General features: G+C 36.5%; 1 protein-coding gene across 3 annotated transcripts; it reads right to left on the reverse strand.

Moving 5' to 3' along the window:
- Window positions 1-23,289, reverse strand: LOC120517361 (syntaxin-12-like). 3 transcript variants are annotated; one of them, XM_039739625.1, is made up of 10 exons: window positions 23,199-23,289; window positions 15,855-15,993; window positions 13,244-13,313; window positions 12,782-12,881; window positions 12,302-12,439; window positions 10,924-10,967; window positions 10,608-10,713; window positions 9,526-9,598; window positions 4,103-4,185; window positions 1-2,319 (listed from the first exon to the last, which is right to left on the reverse strand). In XM_039739625.1, the coding sequence occupies exons 2-10, from the start codon at window positions 15,952-15,954 to the stop codon at window positions 2,227-2,229; spliced, it is 807 nt and encodes a 268-aa protein (XP_039595559.1). In that variant the 5' UTR covers window positions 15,955-15,993; window positions 23,199-23,289; the 3' UTR covers window positions 1-2,226. The 3 variants fall into 3 exon arrangements, with proteins under 3 accessions (XP_039595559.1, XP_039595560.1, XP_039595561.1); XM_039739626.1 differs by lacking the exon at window positions 23,199-23,289 and adding an exon at window positions 22,969-23,065; XM_039739627.1 differs by lacking the exon at window positions 23,199-23,289 and adding an exon at window positions 22,983-23,003.
- Between the last annotated feature and the right edge of the window lie 1,842 nt (window positions 23,290-25,131).

Genomic DNA, 25,131 nt, shown 5'->3' on the forward strand with positions numbered 1-25,131 from the left:
TTTTCTATTGCATCAAGGTTTATTTGTATTTATCCTAAAGTGTTTTTACAAGCAAATAAACACTTATTGCCCAGATACACGAGTTTAAATAGAAACCGTCCAAAGATTTTTGCACAGTACTGCAACAGAATATATAAATTAATAATTGACTCCAAAAACATTATAAAAGCAAGAAAATTGGTTTAATCTGACAACACACTTATTCAACTCTATTGTATATCAGTATCAAATGTTTAAAAGCAAATTTACAATGTACTGAAATATCGTCAGGAAACATTTATTCTTGCTCTAAAGAAAAGGAGATTTATTATGGTTATTACGCTTACCAGACAAAGCGTCAAAATCTGCCCAACTCAACCATGTGTCCAGCAACTAACACACTTCATGCACATCTTGAGTAAAATACTTTACTTGCTCCTAAACGCAGTTGAAGTCTATACCCACTGTCTTTTTTGCAGTAATAAGACATCTAAAACTGATAATTAAAAGTTAAATTATGGCCAACATACATTTACAAGACTGCTACAGAAAACTTTGTAAACAGAAATAGTGTTGGAACTGAAATACTCAAATATGACAAAAGAAAGGATCACGTCGCCGTTGAACAAGAAACCAAGAATCTCTTCAATAAAATGTTTCTTAAAAATGACAGACTACGGTGAATGAAACTTCACTTCCTTTAATTTTTCAACAAATGGTTTGGCAACTGACCAACTGGTAATTAAATGTACGAAGTAGGCACAAAAGATTTCCCAAAAATGTGGTTTTTATGAGATGATCTTATTAAAAAAAAAAATAATAAAAAAATAATTCGCTGCCAGAAATGGATTCAGGGAATGTGTGTTCTTATTCTTCCTAACATCAAGCATTCATGTTAACCAAAAAACAAAATTCACATTTTTAAGGACAAGCATACTTACAGTTGAAGTATTTGGAAACACCACTGTTTGTAGTATTTCAAGAATTACTTCGGTAAAAATGGACTGCTTCCTATAATTTGATAAAAATATACAGATTACCAAGGAGCAGGTGAGAACTGGTGTAATCAGGGTTCACATTCTACACATTACAGAACAGACAGATGGCCTCCCTGCCTCTTGATCGAGGTTTCCTTTAAAGGCAATATAATCAAACAATAGCTAAACACAAGCCTTAAAATAATCCATGACAAAAAAATATGCAATTTTGTTACAAAGAATAAATTTGGTGGATGAAGAACTAAGCAGCTGAAGCACATCCTCATTCAGGAACTCCAGCTTCGAGTGAAGGTCCAGGATTCAGAGTCGGTTCCTAATGGTTGTTTCCTGACATGGACGCATTTGAGTCTCACAGTACTAATACACCACCACAAAAATCTCCAATAAGACAAATAATAATAAATTAAAAAAAAAACAATAAAATAAGTGGCCAGGATATTGTTTTTTCTCTCAGGCAGTACAATAATAAAAAAGTTTAAAATACTAGCAATTCACCAGTAATGTGGCCAGCTTTGGAACAACCAGTTTGTTTTTGCCCTCCAAATGAAGGTGTGGAGAGCCTGGCTTGATAGTATCCACGTATTTTTTATTCTCCCATGAGGCCGTGAAGAGACCAGACCTGTCTAAATCAATATAAATGCAACTGTTTTTCTTTTAAAAAATTGTTACGCCAAAACATTATAAAGTACGTTTATAAAGCAAATATTTGCACAGAAATTACCTAATAATCAAAAAGAGATTCAAAGAATAGCCTTCATTTTGGCAGAACTCTAAAATTCCAATTATTTTATATTTTATTTATTACTATATGTCTAATACAGAAAAGTCTTAGATTTTAGGTTCATTAAGAGAAAATAAAACTGCCAGTTAGATATCTTGACAATAATTTAAATGCAGGTTATTTTTTTTCATTTCATACATACTGTATATTACACATCTTGAAAAATAAGCTTAGGAGTTAGTGTTGTGCAGTAAATAATAACAATATGGAAAAATAGAATGAGCATGGAAATTACATAATGTATTTTGTTTTGTTTTTACAATAACAAATACTGAATTCATATGTCAAGAAACGACTAGTTTGTCTTCACATGAACTTGTAAGTGTGTTTCTAAAAGAGCTCCATGGAAGTGTGCTTCTCTCTTACGGAGAATTTCATTTCAAAGACAGTTTATTCTCTGTCAGTGCAAATCGTTTTCCACTTGAATGGACAACAATGCTGTCAGATCTCCGGGAAAAACCATTCTCCTTATTTAGTGGCCTGCCAAATGATGATCCCCAAGATCACTGCAATCAATGACATAACCACAGCAAAAATGCACATCTTCTTTCTTGACTTTTTCTAAAGAAGGAAGAGAAAAAAAAAAGAAATGATGAATATGGATCAAATGCATAACCTGTCATATTCATTTTAACCAAAAATTATTTTTAATTAACAGTAAGGAAGACTGTAAAACCTCAATGATTCATGACAAAGTCATACAGTAGACATACTTGTACCTGCAAATTGAATATAGTCAAATACACAATACAATTTTTAAATATTCAGGTGTCATTTATGTTTCAGCATACATGAGAAAAAAATGCATATTCCAATAATATAGCATGCAGTACCTACAAAAAGTATTCACCCTGTTGGACAGTGGATTTAATTTGGTGTTTTTGATATTAACAGAAAAAAAAAAACTCTTTAATGTCAAAGTGAAAACAGATCTCTGCAAAATGGTCTAAAATCATTACAAATGTAAAACAGAAAATCAGTGATCATATAAGTCTTCACCCCCTTTAATAGGACACCCCTAAATCATCACTGGTGCAGCCAATTGGTTTTAGGAGTCACAGAATTAGTTCAGAGGAGGTCAGCTGTCTGGGGTTTCAAGTTACTTTTGTATGAATGCCCCTGAATGTGAAAGGGCCTACTTGCAGTTGGTCAGTGGAACCTAAAAAATGAAGACAAAAGAACAAGCAAAGTCTCTGAAATGACAATTAAAACGTACATTTCAGGACATGGAGTTAAGAAAATCTTCAAGTCACTGGAAATCCCTTGAAGTCCAATTATATTGGTCATTAAGAAATAGAAATAGTATGGCACAGCCGTAAAGTTGCCTGTATGGTAATGTCCAAATGTAGAGAGAGAGAGAGAGAGAGAGAGAGAGAAAGAGAGAGATCTGAGCACACAGACTCAAGACTGCCATGGCCGCCAAAGGTGCATCTACTTAATTCTGACATGAAAGCTTCTTTTAATAAGAAATTATTTTAATTCACCTTTGAATATATTCAAAAGGGTGGCACAGTGGCAGAGTGGTAGCACTGCTGCCTCACAGTTCACTTCCCGGGTCCTCCCTGAGTGGAGTTTGCATGTTCTCCCCATGTCTGCGTGGCTTTCCTCCAGGTACTCCGGTTTCCTCCCACAGTCCAATGACATGCAGGTTAGGTGCATTGGCAATTCTAAGTTGTCCCTAGTGTGTGTGAGTGGGTGGGTGTGTGCCCTGCGGTGAGCTGGCGCCCTGCCCGGGATTTGTTCCTGCCTTGCACCCTGAGTTGGCTAGGATTTGCTCCAGCAGACAGTGACCCTGTGTTAGGATATAGTGGGTTGAATAGTGGGTGGATGGAAATATTCAACCAAATACATATTTTTAATTTGAAATATTCAGATCTGCACTACTAGTTTTAAGGAGAACCCCATAGAAGAATTACCTAAAGTTCACATTTCAAACACTTGAATTCATTGGTCTCTTAAAATAAAGCACTAAAATCTGCTGTTAGTAAATATTGTCAGTATTAATATTATCCATTATTTCTGCTTATAAGTCCAACAAGCTATGCACAATTGCATATTCAATGCAGGTCAAGTGCATAATTCTGTGTAAGACAAAACACGTTTCACATAAAAATACCATGTACAGTAAATGAAATAATAAAAAAAAAAAAAAATCAGACACGTGTACAAAATCTGAGAGAAGAAAAGTAGAGATCAACAAGGCTGAATTATGAACATTGTTTTCAGTGTAAACACCTTAAAAAAGATGACATCATGCTCATGTGCAGCCTAGAAATGCAGTACTGTTGGCATAATGTAACTCACATGCCATGCTTTAAGTGGCATTGCTATGACTGACACATACCTGATAGTAGGCTGCTTGCTGTAACTGCTCAGTCCCCCTCTCCACATGCACCTCAGCACTTTCTACATTTGCTTCAATGCTGTCTGCAGGATTAAATACAAAAACCAGTTATTGTCTATGCAGTCACACCATCAGAAAACAACACAGATTTAAATAAAGGCATTAGACATACAGTACAATATATCATTTGATTTGATAGTTCTTTTTTGTGGAAAAAAAAAGCCTTATAGTAACATATGAATTCTTAATGTAATGTATAGTTTAACTACAGAATGTGCATATTTACGTAACTTTGAATCCAGAATAGTTTTGTATGGGGGTGGCTGCAGGTTCAATCTCACAGGTGTTCACATGTGCGGCTAAAAGTACAGCCTTACACCACAGTGGTCATAACAGGTTTGAGAAAATACTGTATATTGTAGGTGACCAGTCCAGGTACAGTTTTGGAAAATATATTACAGGTGACCTCTGCAGAGGAAGATGTAGAAATTGTAATCTCTGTATTTTAAATGAACAAGTGCCACAAAGCACTTATCTACTGTGCCTGTTTAAAATGCATGCAGTTAAATTCTCATGAGACACTGAGAGGTGCTCTTTCTAGGTCACATGACTCCGGCTTAGTGCTACTTAACAGTGAAGGATGGAAAATTCTAGTTTATAGACACACACACACAAATTCATACATACACACATGAAAATGCCTCCACCTGTCACTTGAAAGCAACCACAACAAAACGGCTTATTTCTGGAAAAGCTTTAAATGGCTTTGTTGAGTGTTCACTGTGTAACAATGTTATAAAGTGGGAACAGGGTGGGTGGGTGTGTGTGTGTGTGCCATCATTTGCAAAAACATCAGCCAGCATAAAATGCTTCATCAGGCACCAGGAAACAACCATTTGACTAAAATAAGAGCTGTAAAGTGGTTTATCAGAGACATAAGGCAAGATGATATGTGTTTTTACTTGAATTAAGGTGTAATAGAAGAAACATTGAAAAATTGTAGATTACAAATGAAAATGTGTTATTCTCCATTGTAATAATGTTTTTACTATTTCCTTTTCATTTTTTAATTGTTCTGTGGCAGCTAAGCACATGCACTTCATTTTTATTTGATTTTATTTAGAAGCAGATAACATTCCATACAGCCCAGTCAAACTTAACGAGGCAAAGCAAAATTCAACCCCCGCTTGAAAGAAAGAAAGGAGAGCCAAAAACAAAATGCTACTCTATAAAAGAAACAAGAAAGGAAGGGTATCCTTTTCCTTGAAATGAAAGCTTATTGTAAAATGTTACCGATTAAATCCTGCCATATTTTAAAAAGGTTTTGATTTTTCCAATGTCAAGTAGTACAGAACATTCTATAGCACATGCACTTCAAAGTGGGCACAAAAACAGCTACTAACAGTGGTTATGTCACCCTATAAAAAAAACAAAAATGAAGACTTCACAGCGACTTAGGAAAATGTCCTCATTGTAGTACCACTGATTATCAAGTGATTATTACATTAACAAGATTTACTTATTTAAATCTTTGGCATCTTGCACTTCTTCTTTAGTAAGTAGCTCCACAGAGACGAGTCGGCATTGATCCGTTGAATTCAGATCAAGGCACCATTCAGAACGTACATTATATACGTATGTATGTATGTATATTTCTGGAAGCAACATTTCTTCACCATCATGGGCACACTTGGCATTAAGGATGCAAATTCTACTATTGCTGTGCCCCCCAACTGGGGTTACAAAAATCAAATCTTCAGAGTAAACTGGATCTTAACATTGAAAGGCCTTGTCACTTGTGTACTCAAACACTTTAGAACAGATTCAAATACTTGTGATGGCTGTTTTTAGGTATGAGCTGATGTGACAACACATGTTTATGTTGCACAATTTAACTAAACATCTTAAAAAGAGTGATGATTTTTTTACAGAATATGCAGAACCCAGATTGCATATTCCCCTGGTATTTGTTTCCAACTAGAGACTCTGTTTTCTTCCCACAGTTCAAAAGCATACAGACAGTTATTTCAGGTAATTGTAAAACCCCTATGAGATTATTATATATATATATATATATATATATATATATATATAACGCTTAACAGCGTTCTTTGATGGACCAGCATTCAATCTAGGATGGGACTCTGTCTTGCATGTGTTGCTGTTGGAAATGGCTGCAGTGAAGAGAAAAAACTGTAGTAAGGAGTTTAATTTGTTTTAGGAATTAAAACAAAGTAGAAAAAAAAAAACACTTTCTGAGATGCAGGGGAGCCTCTTAACAAGAGAAGTGTAAACATCTTGTTGAATTACCAGTAAATTTAAGTACAGTTCCATGCAACAAAACTGTTTCATATAATGAAAACAATGTGCCCATGTTCAAAAGACTGCAGACGTTACATTGAATTCTAGCTGAATGTATAATGCTGTATCGACACACATGCTAGATGGCAATTTTTTGACAGCTTTAATATTCTTTGTACAGTGTGAATGTAATCTGGGAAGTTGTACCCTTATGGACCAACAGAGGATTTTACCATGACAGCAGGTCACACAAGACCCTGTAGGTCATAATATACGTTCCCCAGACTACTAGGGGTGATGTGTTGTGGCCTCACAGGTATACTGGGGAGGACACCAATATATACGCCGCTATGGGCTATACTACCCACACACCACCAGCAACTCATGATGTCTGCCAGGACCCTAGAAGTTCTTTTGGCAGGGTACCCAGAAGGTGGTTGGGGCACATACTGGAAGAATGTGTTGAGATGATCTTTAGATTTGGTTCAATTTTCTTTATATCCATCCATTTCTTCCAGTACTGGTAGGTAGGAGCAACAGGTACTAATAGAAGAAGCAAATCTATATGAGGTACCAGTCTATAGGGTTCAAAATCACACATCACAGATTACATAAAGGTCACCAATAGGGCTGTTCAATATAACGATATATATCGGATGACAATATGAAAACGTCTATCGCTGCACATTACGCTATCGTTTGTTTCGTGGTGTCGCAAAATAAACTGTTTACGGCAATATTTTTTTCATTGTTTTGATGGCCACCACGTGGATGCAGACACACTAGCATGGCTGATGAAGACGAGGCAACACCAGGTAGCTCCACACAGAAGGACCTTGTTCCTAAACGAGGGGCTACCTCTGTAGTATGGAGATGGTTTGGATTTGAAGAGTCTGACACGGACCAGAAAACGGTACTGTGCAAATTATGCTGCAAACCGATCGCTACCACAGACTCCAACACGACAAACCTCTTCTACCACCTCCGCAAAAAGCACGTGAGCGAGCATGCAGAGAGTTTACAACTGAGAGGCAGGCCACGTAGGATATTACAGTTGTAAAGGTACTACTTAAACGAGCATGTTAAAAGCTTGGAAGATTAATTGCTACCAAAACAATTTGCTTAAGGCATAATTTCCCCTGCAGCGTTTGCTGTCAGCGTTAATCTTGTTAAAATTATGTTTACACCACAACTGCATTAACACGGCAAATCTCCGTTAACGAGTTACCGCGGATCGCCCCGTGCTTGGGGCTGGACGGCATCAACACGCTAGCGCCGCCCAGTCCCACGACGGGCGATCAGCTGTAACTCATTAACGGAGATTTGCCACACTACGATGTGCAAATTAACATTTTACTAGAATGTAGCCTAAAAATATTATATTTAATATTATATATTTAATATATTTTTGTCGTAAGCCTTATTGCTGCTACAGTTTGAAGTACAATGTTTACATTTGGTTTTGACAGTTAATGTTAGACTTGTATTTATTTTGTTTAAAGGGTTTATTGGCCTTATATAGTTTAGTTGTTAGTGCTTTGATCCTTTTATATTTAATATATGTTGTGAGAGTTATTGCTGCTACAGTTCACATTTTGTTTATGTCAGGCATTTTATATAGCAGTATTTTATATTGGGCCTTTAGTAATTTGTTTTTGAAAAGTGTTTTATATTTGATACATTAACATTTTATGTTTACATTCTAAGTCAAACATTTGCTCAAATGTTCTAAATAAAAGAACAGAAATAATTACAAGTTAAGTACTTCTCATTTTTGATTTTTTTAATTTAAATGAAAAAAAAAAGGAGTGGTGATTATATAAACTATTCACTGAATACAAAGAAAATGTACTATATCGTGATATCGGGATATGAAATGAAATATCGGGATACAAGATTTTGGTCATATCGCACAGCCCTAGTCACCAATCATCCCTAACGGGTACATCTATAGGAGGTGGGAGAAAACCGATGTGAACTTATAGGAATTTGTTACATTCATGAGGTCAGTGGCTGATCTGTGATCTTAATATACAGAATATAACTCTTGAGTTGTTGCAAATAAAATTCATTTGGACTCAACCATCTATGCTTTGCTGAGGAAATGTGTTTTGTATATTAATAAGCAACAAGAAAAAGTTCCACAGGGTAAAGAAATGCAAATTGGGTATGGGGTGACTGTTGTGGGTATGGTGTGGTACATGTCAACTAGAATTACATTTATTTACTTTGAGTCAGAAATTACCTCAGAGGAAAAAATAGGATTGTTTAATAAAACAATCCCAATCCTTTTTTTGGTCATTTTCATAAAATAGCAAAGAAGACGTTTCATGCCAATGTGTGTGAACACACTCCCAGTCACAGCAGCTGCTGCGACAGTCCATAAAATGTGCCACCAAATGAACCCAAACATAAACAAAACCAAACACAGTAAGAATACAACTTCTCTACAACTGCTAAATGAAATGTAAAAACAAAAGTGCAAAATGACAGTGTTTCATATGGAATGACAAGACCCTTAATAACTTTATAAAGGTGTGTAATGCAGTAATTTTTGCTGTTGAAAAGCAGCTGCATTTAAGTGAAAAAAGAAAAAAAAAAGTACATATTCTGCACTAAACACACAATGGGAACCTATTTAGTTTAGAGCAATAATGCAGACATCGTCAAAATTCTCAAAGGAATTGATAAAGTTGACCAAGGAAAACTCAATTAAAGAATCATAAAATACTTCAATACACCTGGAAATTGAAGAAAAATGCTTTGAACGTAGAAACCAGGAAACCTGTCTACACACAAAGTGTTGTGGCAACCTGAACAACTAACTCACATAGCTTTTAAAAAGTACTTGGATGCTATTTTGGAACAACTTAGCTATTAGATAACCAAACAACCTTGATGGGCTGACCTGTCTCCAATTAGCCTTAACATTTCTTGCATTGCCCTTCTGCTTACTTCAACCTCCTTGATGTCAGGTATAGAATTCTGTGCAAAAACGGTTAACCCAAATGTCTCCTGGGATACATCGGTTATAATCCAATGTACATTAAATGTTACACAAGACAATTGCCACTTTCTGTGAACAAAAAACACCAGGTTTAAAGTGGATAAAAACTGCATACCAATCATCTCCCCTTGGTCATGAATCATCACAGCCAAATCTTTAAATATTTGATTCACGTCCAGAATGTCTGACTGGAAATGAAAAAAGAAAACACAAGCAAGTCTTAAATTACTGCCATAGTACATATAATTCTAAAATAGTGGACACACGTCTTACACTGATAGCTAATAACATATCCATGGAGATTTTGAGTGGACAATGTAAGAGCATATAAGCCAAATCTTACATGGTCAATAAATGATTTATTCAAATTGAAGTTAACAGTGACCAGTTTAGAAGCCAGTTAAGATTATAACATGTAGAACAGATAATTAGTTACTTCTACAAATCTTTCCTTGTAGCAATTCTCATAAATGTAACACAATTCCCTACAGTAGGCCATAAATATCCTTTAAGTTTAAGAATGTATTTTTGAATTACACACCTTCCAGCAAATAAAGTAAATTCGGACATCTTTCCAGGACAATATTATTACAGTTTTCACATAATGAACATGGTTTCTTTTGCACATTAATAATAATTAACTATGCAATTAATTGGCATGTCCCTACTCTCATTTTGCAGTCATATTTTATGTGAACTTAGTTTTACCCCATATATTTCAATAGACAGGAGTCCCTTTAATTAACTGCTTATCTAACAACTTCACTTCAAAATAAATAACAGCAAATTTTCAAGTTTTGGCATAATATACTTTTTCAAATTCCTATAAAAGGTAAATATTATTGTGCCATTCTATAATGATACAATAAATCTGTAATGCAGTAAATACAAGTATGCGTAAGTATGATAGGACTTTTAATTAAAAGCAGGTCTTGGCTGAATTGAAACCAGCACTGCAGCTCTTAGTGGAATGTGGTGAGTGGCCAGGATTTAGACAGATAGCAACCGGGAGTAAAACAACTGGTGTTTAAAATACCCTTTTAAATCACATTGAGGTACCAGATCAAAATGCAAAAGAATTGAAATATTTGACCAAGTGTAACCAGCATAGCTCAGTGTCAGTTTTTTCTTGTCTTCTTAAGAGTGTCAAGGCTGGGTGGCTGTCAAAAGACAGGGCCTATAGTTCATTTAGAGTACCTCAAGCTGTCGAATTGCTGTCTCTCTCTCTTTAATGAGCTCCAGATCTTCTTCAGTGATGGCTACCTCTTCAGTCTGTGCCTGTGACTGTGGCCAGTCATCATTACTACAGAAAAGATATTAAAACTTATTTCCTTTGGAAGCCATCTAACAACTGAGGCAAAATTAGGACACAGTAAAGAACTCCTATTTTCTGCTTATGCGGTGTGATGCTTGAATTTAAAGCTCCCACATCATAAACTTTACAATAAGCACCCATTCAACATGAAACAAAAAAAAAAAAAAACTTTACTCAACTATTTCCTAGACATCTTACCTTTCAAAAGACACCAACTGCTCATCACGATGTACCTCATCCGCCTTAAAGTAAAAAAAGTAATATTTGTTTAAAAATGTTTACAATGCTCAATATTACCAAAAAAAAACCTCTTACATAGTGTGAAGAGGATTTTATAATTGTTCAATAAGGACTGCACAAAAAAATATCTAAGCAATCTATCAAATGCATGTGACTTTTTGGAATATTATGCAGCAAATAATTATGTTTGATTATTGTAATGCACTCCTCATCAGGATCTCCAACAAGAGCCTTCAAAAGCTCCAACAAATTCAAAACAGTGCTGCAAGAATCCCGATGAGGGTGCGGAAATATGAACACATTTCACCAATCCTTCGGTCACTTCATTGGCTCCCTATTCACCTCCGTATTGAATACAAACTCTTGTTTGTTTACTCACCAGTGTATCCATGGAAATTCTCCACAATATCTTAAGGAACTCCTTATACTACAATCCACTACAAGAAACCTCCGTTTTGTAAATACCTACTGCCTTCGGCCCCCTGTGACAAAACTTCGTACAATGGGTGACAGAGCCTTTGCAGCTCTGGAATGCCCTACCAGAGAGCCCGAGAACACAGCAGATTGTGGGCTGTTTTAAAAAACAGTTAAAGACTTTTCTATTTAGGAAAGCTTATTAACAAGAATGCTACCAATTATTGTTGTTTTTTCTCTGTTTTTATCTTGCTTTGCCTTTGTTCAAACTTTTTTTATGTAGTACTTTGAGATTTACTACTAATGTAAAGTGCCATATAAATAAAAATGTATTATTATTATTATTATTATTATTAGAGATTAAATATCTAGTTATCTTGCTAATAACCAATCAGATTCAAGTTCCCCTCACCATGGACTGCAGGTTAGGCAGCAAGGACTGGCACTACCAGCCAAGAAGATTACAACATGTCTTAAATAATCCTTTCTGACAACAGAGATTAAGTATAAGCAATTATTAGGTATTTGATATTAACTCTTCATGCACATGTATGCAACACAGTACTCAAAAAAAAAAAATTTCTGCATGTGACGTGGAACAAAAAGTGGAATACCAATTTATCTAATGAGAGGATAAAACCATGTGTAGTAAAATTGATATGTGATAAAACAAAATCCATGCATATCATTACTGGAAAGCTGCTCTTTCAGAAAGAGGGCATCAGTCTTTTACAGCTTTAGCAAGCGTTTGGAAATTTTCAAACGGCCTTTAAAAAATTGTGTTCTTTATATATTTATTTGTTACAAAGTCCAGTAACCTTTAAATTTCACACACTGATAGCCAAATATAAAAGTAGTTGAAAATGCTTGCACATATCAGTAAGCTTAAATTAAGTTTTAAATATCTGTTGACTCAACATACCGAGAGGCGAGATCCAGCTCTTGCTCTGGCTACAGATTCTTTCTCCTTTTCTGCTGCTCTCCGTTGGACTGCCTGTAAAGTGTTTAGTGCTCCAGAGAAATTATTCATTAGTCTTTCTTTCTGGATCTTCTGTTGCCTCTAAAGGAAAAAGAACAAAATGCCCACAAGGAAGTGGTGGGGGGGGAATCAGAAATTTTGCTATAGTACAGATCACAATGCTATATATGCTCTTAAATCAAGGAAAACTGAAACATATTTTCTAACCCAATAAATGGCTTAAGGGAAATACAAAAATCACAAACACATATCACATAGTTAATACTTTTCTACATTTAGTGTACATTTAGGAGTGCAGAAACAAGTGAAAAAAATGTAATTGTAACACATTTATTGAGGTAATGGTAAAGTGGCATAACAACATGCTTCAGAATTAAGCAAAAAGTATGTGGAAAGGAGTGGCTGGAGAGAAGGTGAAGTTACCTGTTCTGAAGGAGAGTGTGGAACTGGCAGGGATCCGAGCTCCTTTAAGTGCCTGTTGGTCTCTTTTGCCAGCTGATTTGTACTGTGTTGCATCTGTTGTCTGAATAGAAATAAAAGCACATGTTTCCCACAACAAACAATACAGGAAACAATTTCATTTAAAAAATTCCAAATAAACATTAATTAGGCCTGGGAATAGTAACTTTTTTCTTGTCACATCAACTTTTAAAAAATATTTCTGTACATTTGCAGTCCAAACTACAATAATTTGAAATCATTTTGCATTACAGTAAATTAAACCAATTGCTTAGTTAGTAAACTTGGAATTTACCTATGCACAATATTTTTACAACAGTTAATTATTTCCTATGGTTAATGACTACCAAATTTATGCCATGATAGGTTCTGACTGCCTGTAACAGGAAATAGTGGTTCCAAAAAAAAAAAAGGATAGACATTTACAATCTCTCCTGTAGATCGCTGCTGTCCTGCTTTGTTCCCAGCTGGTTGACCATGTTCTTTATTTGAGCAGCTGCAGAGGATAAAAAGTATATTAGCATTTAAATATCCCGCTGCAAATTAGTATCCTGAAAATAGTATAAAATATACCGCTTTAAGTACTAAAACACTACAATTTATTTTACATTAGAATCTTGTCTTGCAAACAAAATAAATTCCACTGCATTGTGCATACAGGAAAAGTGCATGTCATGAAATACCTCCAGACAAACTCTAACACTGCCTAAAAACTACAGTAAACTTGATTTTACTTCTACATGTTAGCTTGGTCCTCATTGCCGTCAGTAAGTCGAACCCGTTTCCAGTGAGAGTTGGACTCCGCCAAAGCTGCCCTTTGTCACCGATTCTGTTCATAACTTTTGTTTGCTTCATCAGGCCGTGATCTTCAGCTCTCTCTTTGGATCGGTTCGTAGCCGAGTGTGAAGTGGCTGGGAAGGGAATCAGCAACTCCAAATCCGAGACCATGGTCCTCAGCCAGAAAAAGGTGGAGTGTCCTCTCAGGGTTGGGGGCAATATCCTGCTCCAAGTGAAGGAGTTCAAGCATCTCGGGGTCTTGTTCACGAGTGAGGGAAGAATGGGGCGAGGGATCGACATGCGGATTGGTGTGGCATCCGCAGCGATGTGGGCTCTGCATCGGTCTGTCGTGGTGAAAAAGGAGCTGAGCCATAAGGCAAAGCTCTCAACTTACCAGTCGATCTACGTTCCTACCCTCACCTATGTTCATGAGCAATGGGTAGTGACTGAAAGAACGAGAGCACGAATACAAGCGGTTGAAATGAGTTTCCTCCATAGGATGTCTGGGCTTTCCCTTAAAGATAGGGTGAGAAGCTCAGTCATCCGGGAGGGGCTCAGAGTAGAGCCACTGCTCCTCTGCATCGAGAGGAGTCAGATGAGGTGGCTCGGGCATCTGATCAGGATGCCCCCTGTACGCCTCCCTGGCGAGGTGTTCCGGGCATGTTCAACCGGGAGGAGGTTCCGGGGAAGACCCAGGACACGATGGAGGGACTATGTCTCCCGGCTGGCCTGGGAACGCCTCGGGATTCCCCTGGAAGAGCTAGAAGAAGTGGCGGGGAAGAGGGAAGTCTGGGCATCTCTGCTCAAGCTGCTGCCCCCGCGACCCGACCTTGGAGAAGCGGAAGAGGATGGATGTTACAAAGTACTGATATGGATATAAATCACTAGCTTCAAATACAAAAATACATTAATAGCTTTACCAAGACAATACTCTTATTGTTGTTGTCATCTAATCGTTTAGTCAAGTTGGACTCTTCATGACCTGATGGAACTTTAGTGCACCAGGCCTTTCTGTCTGAGTCTGCTTCTCCGAGTTCTTTTAGGGTCATACGCTCGGTCTCAGTAATGCTGTCTAACCAACTTAGTCTCTGTAATCCTCTGCTGCTTTAGCCTTCCAAATTCCCTAACACAAGAGACTTCAGCAAGGAAACCTGTCTTCTCATTATGTGGCCAAAATATTTTGAGATTTTCTATACGCTTAAACTAATTTTATTTTAGGAACAACTCAGGCAGAGTGCACAAAGACTATGGCAGAGGAAAGAACTGCGCTATTGAATGACATCAGTGCGGCTAGGGCCATCAAGCTTGTTTGGTCAGCTAATATCTAAGCTGATCCAATAAGATCTGCAGACGCCTATCCAACTTTCAGGACTCGGTAGAGTCATTTTCAAACTACATGGTATATCTTTTTGTGTGGTACATTTACGTTTTTACTGCATGACCTTGTTTTACTATGTTTTTAACATTTTTAATGGTGTTATAAAGAAACACTTGCACAACACTATGAAACTCTCAGTGACGAGTGCTCTACTTAAAATATACATTCAACTTTGCCTTTTAACACAATGACCATTATGAAAATCCATTTCAGTGAATAAACAATCAGTAATATGTTTTCATATACTACAATGTATAACAATATACTACAATGTATACTGTATATACACAATGTACAATGGGTGAGCGAGCCACGGCTCTGGAATTCCCTACCAGAGAACCTGAGAACACAGCAGATTGTGGGCTGTTTTAAAAAACAGTTAAAGACTTTTCTATTTAGGAAAGCATATTAATAAAATTGCCTCTAATTATTGTTTTATCTTTGTTTTTATCTTGTTGTGTCTGTTTACATTTTTTATGTAGCACTTTGAGGTCTACTACAAATGTAAAATGCCTTATAAATAAAATGAATTATTATTATGATATATGTAGAGACCATGTTGAAATATACCTTGGACAACTACAGACAGGCAGGCAGAAGCAGTACTACTATAAAAAACTTTTATAACTGCTTTACCAGGTACATGTTAATTATCATTCAAAGTATATAAATCCATGTATAAAATTTGGTCTATTATACAAAAAGTACATTTAATGAACTCAAATGTTTTCAATCCTTTCATGCAAGCTTTTGTTTTTAAATGACCTGGCGTTATACAATTCACAAAAAGGGCATTGTTTCCTAATGGGATGAATCTGCAATTATTCAAAAAAAAAAATTAATTTAGAATGTCTAAAAAAACATGACTATTAGTGTACTTACTGTTTTGTGTGATTTTTTGGATGTTGGAGCTGCATATCTGGATTAATGTGTTGAAATCTCTAGGCTGTGAGCCATAGCTGTCTCCTGTTCTGTAAGACATTGTGATTTATGCAAGGAGAACAAATTCTTCACTTCTTTCCTAAAAAGGACAAAAAAGCAACATAGTTACCATCACCAGATTTAAGTTTTAATATTTGCATTAAGTGGTGGAAAAAAATACCCACAGGAACACACACACACACACACACACACCCACCCACAGCACGACATATTAAATTTCATACCTCTATTCTTTTCTGTAATGTACTGACACTTTGTCTAGAGATTTCTCCTGCCTTGCACCTGATGATTGTTTGGATAGGCTCCAGCTGCCCTGCAACCCTACCCTGGATACATAGGTTAAGAAGACAGATGGATGTGTGGATGTCTGTTATTTTAAAATTTAAAACAAATGTAAGAAACTTGCATTTAAATTGGATTTTAACAGGTCAGATATTACACTTGCCATAATATGGTTAGCTAAGGCTGAATGAACACAGCATTTACAACAGAAGGGAGTTTCCATAATTTGCAAGGAGGTTTCCGGTATCAAAACCGAAATACCTTAAGGCCAGGTTACCTGGTTTCACTTTCCAGCAGTTTGTGGCAGGCAGTCACAGAAACAAAATACGACTCAACTAGGTCACCTGTAAAGATCTTGAACTCAAAGGTTTTAACAGTTTTTCTGCATACCTTTATCGCACAAGTTCTCCAAGACTGTATTTGCAGGTCACATCCATACATTTTTATTTATTTTTTTTTTAACATTATTTTTAAAATTGTGAATATTTACTGCTTTTTTAACAGTGAAATAATTTCATTTGCACTAGTAATAATGAATAGTTGGCTGCAAAAATAGTTAATTTGGGATTGATTCTCCACTCCATTCTAACTCAACAGAACAAGAATACCAGGGAGAAGTGGCTTTTCTACTAGATAAAGCTGAAAGAGAGTGTGTCACAAAGGTGGGCTATGTCTGCAACAGTGTGTTGATGTGTTCAAGATTTCAAAATTGTTACATCACAGAGTGACAAAGGTATCAAAATAGCATAAAGAAGGCTTGCTCCTACATGCTGTGGATATCATCACAGACAATAACCAGTTTTAATGAAAGCAAAGTTGAAGAGGAAGAAGAAAACAGAAAAGAATCCAGTGACTAAAATTGAAAGGTATGGAGTGTAGGAGGAGGAAGAGATGGTCTATTAAGAAATGATCAGAATATTAAAAATGAAAAATAGTTGAATCTTAAGCAAGCAGACCTGTAAAGTACACAGGAAAACAATGAAAGGGAGAAGAAAAGAAAAGCAAAGAAACCTTGGGACACAGACATATTTAAGAATGTAAAAAAAAATCCAAGGACCATATGAGGAAAGAGACAGACGAGGCTCAAGGACTATTCATAAATATTATGCTTTAGATATCTACAGTATCAACAAAAACATACAAGACAAATTGAACCGTTTATTAACTTTCATATATGCATATTTTAACACCAATATAGTTGAAGAAATATGAAGAAACAAAAAATCTGCCTAATCATTAGCTCTTCACTTAATGAATACTGTACAGTTTTAGCACTTCTTGGCAGTTCTATGCCTACCTACAGAGATGATACGTAAAAGGGGAGATAAGCTGATGACCAGGAACACTTTTGTTTCTATCTGTATTTCAGAGGAACAGATGTGTGAATCTAAATGCTTGGAATAACTGGCAACCTCTGGAGTAGCTCCTGACATTATGTATATAAAAGGCAATGACTTGGAATCACAAGACATTTTAGAACTACAATTATCTTGTTTCTTGCTGATGGCAACTCTAATTGAATTAGAGCCATTATTTAGTCTCCCTCATTGCAGTTGGGATTCTGCCAAAATTCCTTGAGCTGATAATATGTAGTTCAATTTCCCATTACAGAACACCTTTTGTCCTGTCTCAATGAACTCCTCCTTTGGGCAGATTAAATGTTAAATCAGTCATGCTATAGAAGTAAGTCAGTCAGTCAGCCAGTCATATGCCAACCTGCTACAGTTAGGTCCATAAATATTTGGACAGAGACAACTTTTTCTAATTTTGGTTCTGTACATTACCACAATGAATTTTAAATAAAACAACTCCGATGCAGATAAAGTGCAGAATTTCAGCTTTAATTTAGTGGGTTGAACAAAACGATTGCATAAAAATGTGAGGCAACTAAAGTATTTTTTTAACACAATCCCATCATTTCAGGGGCTCAAAAGTAATCGGACAATTGACTCAAAGGCTATTTCATGGGCAGGTGTGGGCAAGTCCGTCATTATGTCCTTATCAATTAAGCAGATAAAATGCCTGGAGTTGATCTGAGGTGTGGTGCTTGCATGTGGAAGATTTTGCTGTGAACAGACAACATGCGGTCAAAGGAGCTCTCCATGCAGGTCAAAGAAGCCATCGTTAAGCTGCAAAAAAGAAAAAACCCATCCAAGAAATTGCTACAATATTACGAGTGGCAAAATCTACAGTTTGGTACATCCTGAGAAAGAAAGCAAGCACTGGTGAACTCAGCAACACAAAAAGATTGATCGCAGAATCATTTCCATGGTGAAGAGAAACCCCTTCACAACAGCCAACCAAGTGAACAACACTCTCCAGGGGGTCGGCGTATCGATATCCAAGTCTACCATAAAGAGAAGACTACATGAAAGTAAATACAGAGGGTGCACTGCAAGGTGCAAGCCACTCATAAGCCTCAAGAATAGAAAGGCTAGATTGGACTTTGCTAAAGAACATCTAAAAAAGCCAGCACAGTTCTAGAAAAACATTCTTTGGACAGATGAAACCAAGATCAACCTCTACCAGAAAGATGGCAAGAAAAAAAAAGTATGGAGAAGGCGTGGAACAGCTCATTATCCAAACCATACCACATCATCTGTAAAACATGGTGGGGGCAGTGTGATAGCTTGGGCATGCATGGCTGCCAGTGGCACTGGGACACTAGTGTTTATTGATGATGTGACACAGGACAGAAGCAGCCGAATGAATTCTGAGGTGTTCAGAGACATACTGTCTGCTCAAATCCAGCTAAATGCAGTCAAATTGATTGGGCGGCGCTTCATGATACAGATGGACAATAACCCAAAACATACAGCCAAAGCAACCCAGGAGTTTATTAAAGCAAAGAAGTGGAAAATTCTTGAATGGCCAAGTCAGTCACCTGATCTTAACCCAATTGAGTATGCATTTCACTTGTTGAAGACTAAACTTCGGACAGAGCATTAAAAAGGAGGAAACCCAGCATCTGGTGATGTCCATAAGTTCAAGACTTCAGGCTGTCATTACCAGCAAAGGATTTTCAACCAAGTATTAGAAATGAACATTTTATTTCCAGTTATTCAATTTGTCCAATTACTTTTGAGCCCCTGAAATGAAGGGATTGTGTTAAAAAAATACTTTAGTTGCCTCACATTTTTATGCAATCTTTTTGTTCAACCCACTGAATTAAAGCTGAAAGTCTGCACTTCAACTGCATCAGAGTTGTTTCATTTAAAATTCATTGTGGTGATGTACAGAACCAAAATTAGAAAAAAGTTGTCTCTGTCCAAATATTTATGGACCTAACTGTATATCCTAACACAGGGTCACGGGTGTCTGCTGGAGCCAATCTCAGCCAGCACAGCTTAATATAATTCTTCCCCAAAAAGCAATTTACTGAAATACAAAATGACTTTAGCATCTAGTTCAGTGTTAATAATTATTACTCAAGTGTCTTCACTGCTTTTCAGTACATTCTTTTACTGTTGATGTAATATTCTCCATTATACAAAACCAAGATAACATCAAATCTTTCATCCTTTGCAGAAATTTACTACACAGCCACAGAAACACAAACACTTCTTTAATTTAGGGGAAAAAACACACACACACACAATGACAAGAAAGCTCCAGCAGCCTTTCCACAAGTGGTAAATACTAATTGTTTTTCTATTAATATACCAATAGCGGGTTGAAATCTTAGTAATCATTGTAGACCTCTGGGTTAACATTTGCAGTGCACCATTGGAATACAGCTTGTATTGCATTTGTCATTCCAACAGTTATTATTGTTTGATATAAATATTACTTCATAACCCTTTTCTCAGGTGACACAATTATGAATTTTACATGATTCTACACTGGCTGGATCAGATAATGGATTACTGGCATCAGCATATTGGCCGTCAGTTAATAGTATTACTCTAGATAGAGCATTTGTACAAAGGTCATTAAAAGACAAGTTTAGTAGTTTTCAAGGAACATTTCTTCACAATCATGGTATAAATTAATTTGCCACATACATCAGTGTTCAAAGGTGAAGAGTTTTTTTTATTGGTGAAGAGTTTTTTTAATAGATTTTTTAAATATTTTGCCTATTTGTGCAGCTTACAATGGGGCTAAAGGGTACAAGGGTGCACAGGTGATTGAAAACGCCATAACACTTCCTGAATAGTTTCACTTTGTAGCACAAAAGATTTTGATTTAAGAAAGTATGTGTTTTCCGCATTTATGAGGCATCCTTTTTATAATGAAAGAAAACTAGAAGTAATTATCACAGATTCTTGGAACGTTTTTCTTGAGGTAAGAATACACTTACACACCAGCTGATGAACTGAAGGAGTGATTAGCTGGGAATGACAATAGAATTGCTATCTTGATTTTGTATAATCCAGACTCTATCTACTATTTAATAAAACGCTAAGGTCTAAGTTCATGTCTGGTCCTTTACAGCAACCTGACTGGTCAGTTTGGCTTTGATGCCACAATCAAAAAAGCAAGTGTGAGTGTAAGACACATGGGCAGGAGTAAAGGCATAGGAGGCACGCAAAGAGTTGATGTCAGACTTTAAAGTTCAAAGATAGGAAGTATAAAAGCAGACAGGAGGCAAGCAAGGTGCCATGAAATAACAGACTCCGAACAGATGGCTTCACATGAACATGCTCAAACTCTGAGAAGCAGGCTTCATGAGAACACGCTCAACAGAGGAGTGCCTCCGCCTCTCAAGAGGATACAGAGGAAGGATACAGAGGAAAGCCACTGAAGGTACAAGTTAGGACAAAGATGGAATAACTTTTAAAATGTATTATATTACCTGTCTTTGATGGATAATGTGGCTAACAAACAATAAAAGAATGTACTAGCAAGCTGGGAGGGCACTTGAGCGAGAATTATTTATAACATATTTAAAAAAACAAAATGGTACTCATGTGTTATAACCCCACCACAGGCACAGGCAAGAGAAAAACTTTTTTTTTTTTTTTTACATTCATTTATTTACAAAAGAAAAACAAGAATGTGCAAAATTACATTTTTAATTACTTTTGAAACATTACTTCTGACACGAAGTTTCGAATGTCATCAAGTATAAAATCGAAAGAGTCATCGTCATTCAACTTAGTTCTCCATCTGTGGCGAGGACTGAATGGAGTAGTATTATCTGGATTGAGTAGCGGGTCATAACACACAAGTACCAAACAAATAGTTGTTTGCAAGAATTATATTAAATATTTAACTTTCGTCAACTTCTTCTTTTGCTTTGTGCGTTGTTTTTTTCACACTTGGACATTTTTACATTGTTTATTTACCTGTTCTTTACTGTAGTCACTATATATGACTAATTTAACAAGACAATCTGTCTGAAGGAGTTAATTAATTGACTTAAAAAATACCAGGCCATACCATTTAAAGTTAATGTAGAAACAAGCTAGTATTTAGAAAGAAAATCCAGCAAATGAAAGGTAATAAAACATGAAATTTAAGATGAAGTACAACAATTGTTTTTTCAGTGGGACTATTGTTTTAATATAAGAATGAATGTAGGCGAGGTGTTTATTACAATCATAAATATCCTAAAATAATAGTTTTGGCTCAAGTATTTACATAAATACCGTAATTCCAGAAAGAGAAAGAGGAAGATTTGAGGTATAGATCTTTATTTGTCACAATGGTGTAATTTAACTTTTATGGATGCTCAAGAAATATTCTGACACAAATCTTCCCCCAAAACAAACACTAAGCAATTAGAAACAAAAAAAAAAAGAAGGAAAAAATTAATAGCGCAGTCACAGCGAGACACTACAAAGGCATGCTGCTATTAGTATAGCGAAGCCCTGCAGCTTTTCTAGGCACACTTCTTAATAATTTGATGGCTGAAAGTCCTCAAGGCTTGTGTTTCTGAGCGAGGATGTGCAGCATTGTTTACAATGGCCATCAGTTTTCTCTTCAATCTTTCCGCCGCTACTCCTTCAGCCTTCTTAATCAGCTTACTGATATGGTGGGCCTCTCCTGAAGTGATGTCACAATGACAATGGAAAGGATGACAGTACCCACAATAAATAACGCAGGGTCGCCATTACATTTCTGTAGGTCTTGTTTTAGACGTGCGCAGCTAAAGTAGAAGGCAACCTCAACTATATTTCTGAAAAGACTCAACTTGTTTCACTACAGCAAAGACTCACTGGATGGCGGTAAAGGCTTTCACAGCAATAACCGCAGGCCACGTGGAGATTTCTATAAACACACACACACCCTATTAAGTCAATCTGAGACCTATCCACGAAGGCAGCATCTCCGTAGTATTTACATGGGGCGATGAGATTTAGCAGCTCCACCCCTCGGCCCCCAGTTTCCTGTGTCACATTAGTTTACGTACAGTAGAACTGGCGAGATGCCACAGTAAGCAAAACCGTTTAATAACACCAAAAATATGAACGACTTATACATTTTTTCATAATAAACAGTATTTTGGCAGTTAGTTAAGATGGTGCTGGCATAACGCGAGGCTTGACAGGAAATTGTTTCCCGTTAGTTTAGTGCTAGGAGAACGGGCCCTTATTTAACGATCATCATGAAACGAAAATGCAATGTACCGTAACTAGTAGAATAGGCACAGCACATTCGTCCCTGCATTGTATTTAAAACATAAGAAGAAACTTGCTTTTACTGAAAAGAATAAAACTAAACGCATTCCACATTCTCAAAGCACGAAAAACAAATCTCTCTGAAAAACCACCGTTGCGTCAGTAAGCTGACGCCTTGAGAAGCTCTAAAAGATATGTCTTTAACTCACCAGTTGCCACTGACCTCAACAGTTCTTTCAAATGAGATATTACATCCAAAAAGTAGAAACAACGCCCTACCGGTGACACACACGAAGACAACAACCAGAAGGGCAGCTCTGCTTCTTCCGGCTTTGAATCGCGACTGCACAAACAATCATGACAACAAACCCGATCTCTTAAACAACGCAGATGTGGTTAAATAAATATTATATGTACAGTTTTCAAAAATCGACCCTACCTTTTCTGCGTCGAGTTCAGCGGGGACAATGAATTACAAAATATATCGACAGATCAAGCATCATCTGACTTTCTCTTACGTCATCAGGTTGCGCCACGCATGCGCAGACATGCAGTTTTTTGTATACTATTACAAATAGGCATAAATGAAAATGGCGTGATGTATTATTAAAAAAAAAGACATACACTTTTTTCTTTATCCGTTTTAGGATGATAACATTTTGCTGGTAAGTTCGTTGCTAAATAAAAAGTGAAGCAGTTTTATGTTGAATTTATATTAACTTTGCAAATATATTTGTGATTATAGCCTACATTATATCTTAAAGCGTAGTTATTTTTCATAAGTGCCTTGTATATTCCGACATTACAAACTGAAATGTTTCGTATTGTTTGACACCTAAGGTTATATTCGTGTAATATTAGGACTTGATGAGTGCCAGATAATCCATAGTTGTATCGTAGTATGTAAAGGCAAGAGGACGTGCCGTTTCATGCGGTCCTCGTGAGAAAGAATGGCTTGTAGGTTTGTAAGTAGTTTTTGAAATATTGCCTCTTAATGAGAATGTATTAATTAAAATGACGTACATAAATGTGATTCACATTTTTTTTTAAATACATTCTTGTATAGAGGCTCAAAACACACATATTTACAGTAAGGTAGAAACCCATCATTTACATATGTAAACACGTATAATACGGTTAACGAACAGTAAAACAGAAGGGCTGAATATGAAATAAAATAGTTAATTGTAATCAGAAGTAATAAAAAAAAATCACCAATTAATATTTTTATTTGAAGAAAATAAAGCTGGGGATGGGAAGAGTTTGTTATAAAGACTCAACAATGGTCACTTTCCCCATCACAGGAGTTGTTCAACTCCTCATAATTATAGCTTATGTGATGTGAACTAAGATTGTGCTAGTAGCCACTGAATCCTAAAGTTTCCAATCACTCTGATGTCTTATTCAAGGGGTAGGCAATGTTGGACCTGGGGGGCAGCAGGTTTTCATCCCAACCCAATTGCTTAAATAGAAACCAATCCTTACCAGTCTCAGACCTTATTTAATTTTATGGTTATCTGCAATGTAATGTTCTTATTTTGTAGATTTTTCTTTTCCAAGGAAATCACCCAAATGATTTTAAGACTAAAACAGATCATTTTCAGTCTGTCACATTTTTCTCTTTTAAGAGTTTTATTAAACAGACAGTGCATTATGAACACACACAGGTGTGAATGGAAACAAGTCAGATGGAGAACTACTGGCCTCTTTGTCATTTGCATCTTATTGCTAATAAGGAGCTGTTAAAATAGTGACTGCAGCTGCTTAAGACTGAAATAAGCAATTAAGGGTGGGGAACCTTACAGGCGAAACCACTAAAATGAAAGCATGAAAATGTGACTTGAGCAATAAGTGCTTCATCAGCAATAATTAACTTCTAATTAAGAAATAGGGTTGGAACAAAAACCTGCCCTTAAGGACTGACATTGCTTACCCGTGTCTTATTCTATGGACAGGAGTGGCGCTGAATGCAGAATATTGACCAAAGACTTGCGGGTTAGGTGCATTGGCAATCCTAAATTGTCCCTTGTGTGTGTGTGTGTGTGTGTGTGTGTGTGTGTGTGTGTGTGTGTTGTCTGTATGCCCTGCGATGGGCTGGCACCCTTCCCGGGGTTTGTTCCTGCCTTGCGCCCTGTGTTGGCTGGGACTGGCTCCAGAAGAGCTCCGTGACCCTGTGTTAGGATATAACGGGTTGGATAATGGATGGATGGAATCAGAATAGAGCAGGGTGAATTATAATATGTATTTTCTTTTACATGAATAGAAAAATGCTAGAAACTTCATTAATCCAATGGAAATGGCAGAGTTACAGCAGTAGACAAAAGAGGCACAGATTTACATATAAGAAGAATTATAATAGTGTTAAGTTTTCT

Source organism: Polypterus senegalus, chromosome 17, assembly GCF_016835505.1.
Source record: "Polypterus senegalus isolate Bchr_013 chromosome 17, ASM1683550v1, whole genome shotgun sequence".
Classification (NCBI taxonomy): Eukaryota; Metazoa; Chordata; class Cladistia; order Polypteriformes; family Polypteridae; genus Polypterus; species Polypterus senegalus.

Excerpts from the sequence above, each read along its gene's own strand:
- LOC120517361 (XM_039739625.1), bottom strand. The coding sequence starts at position 15,954 with ATGTCTTACAGAACAGGAGACAGCTATGGCTCACAGCCTAGAGATTTC. Across the intron at positions 12,882-13,243 it reads AGCGATCTACAGGAGAGATT|ACAACAGATGCAACACAGTA; the intron begins GTAAATGTCTAT and ends ATTTCTATTCAG. Across the intron at positions 2,320-4,102 it reads AGCAAGCAGCCTACTATCAG|AAAAAGTCAAGAAAGAAGAT; the intron begins GTATGTGTCAGT and ends TTCCTTCTTTAG.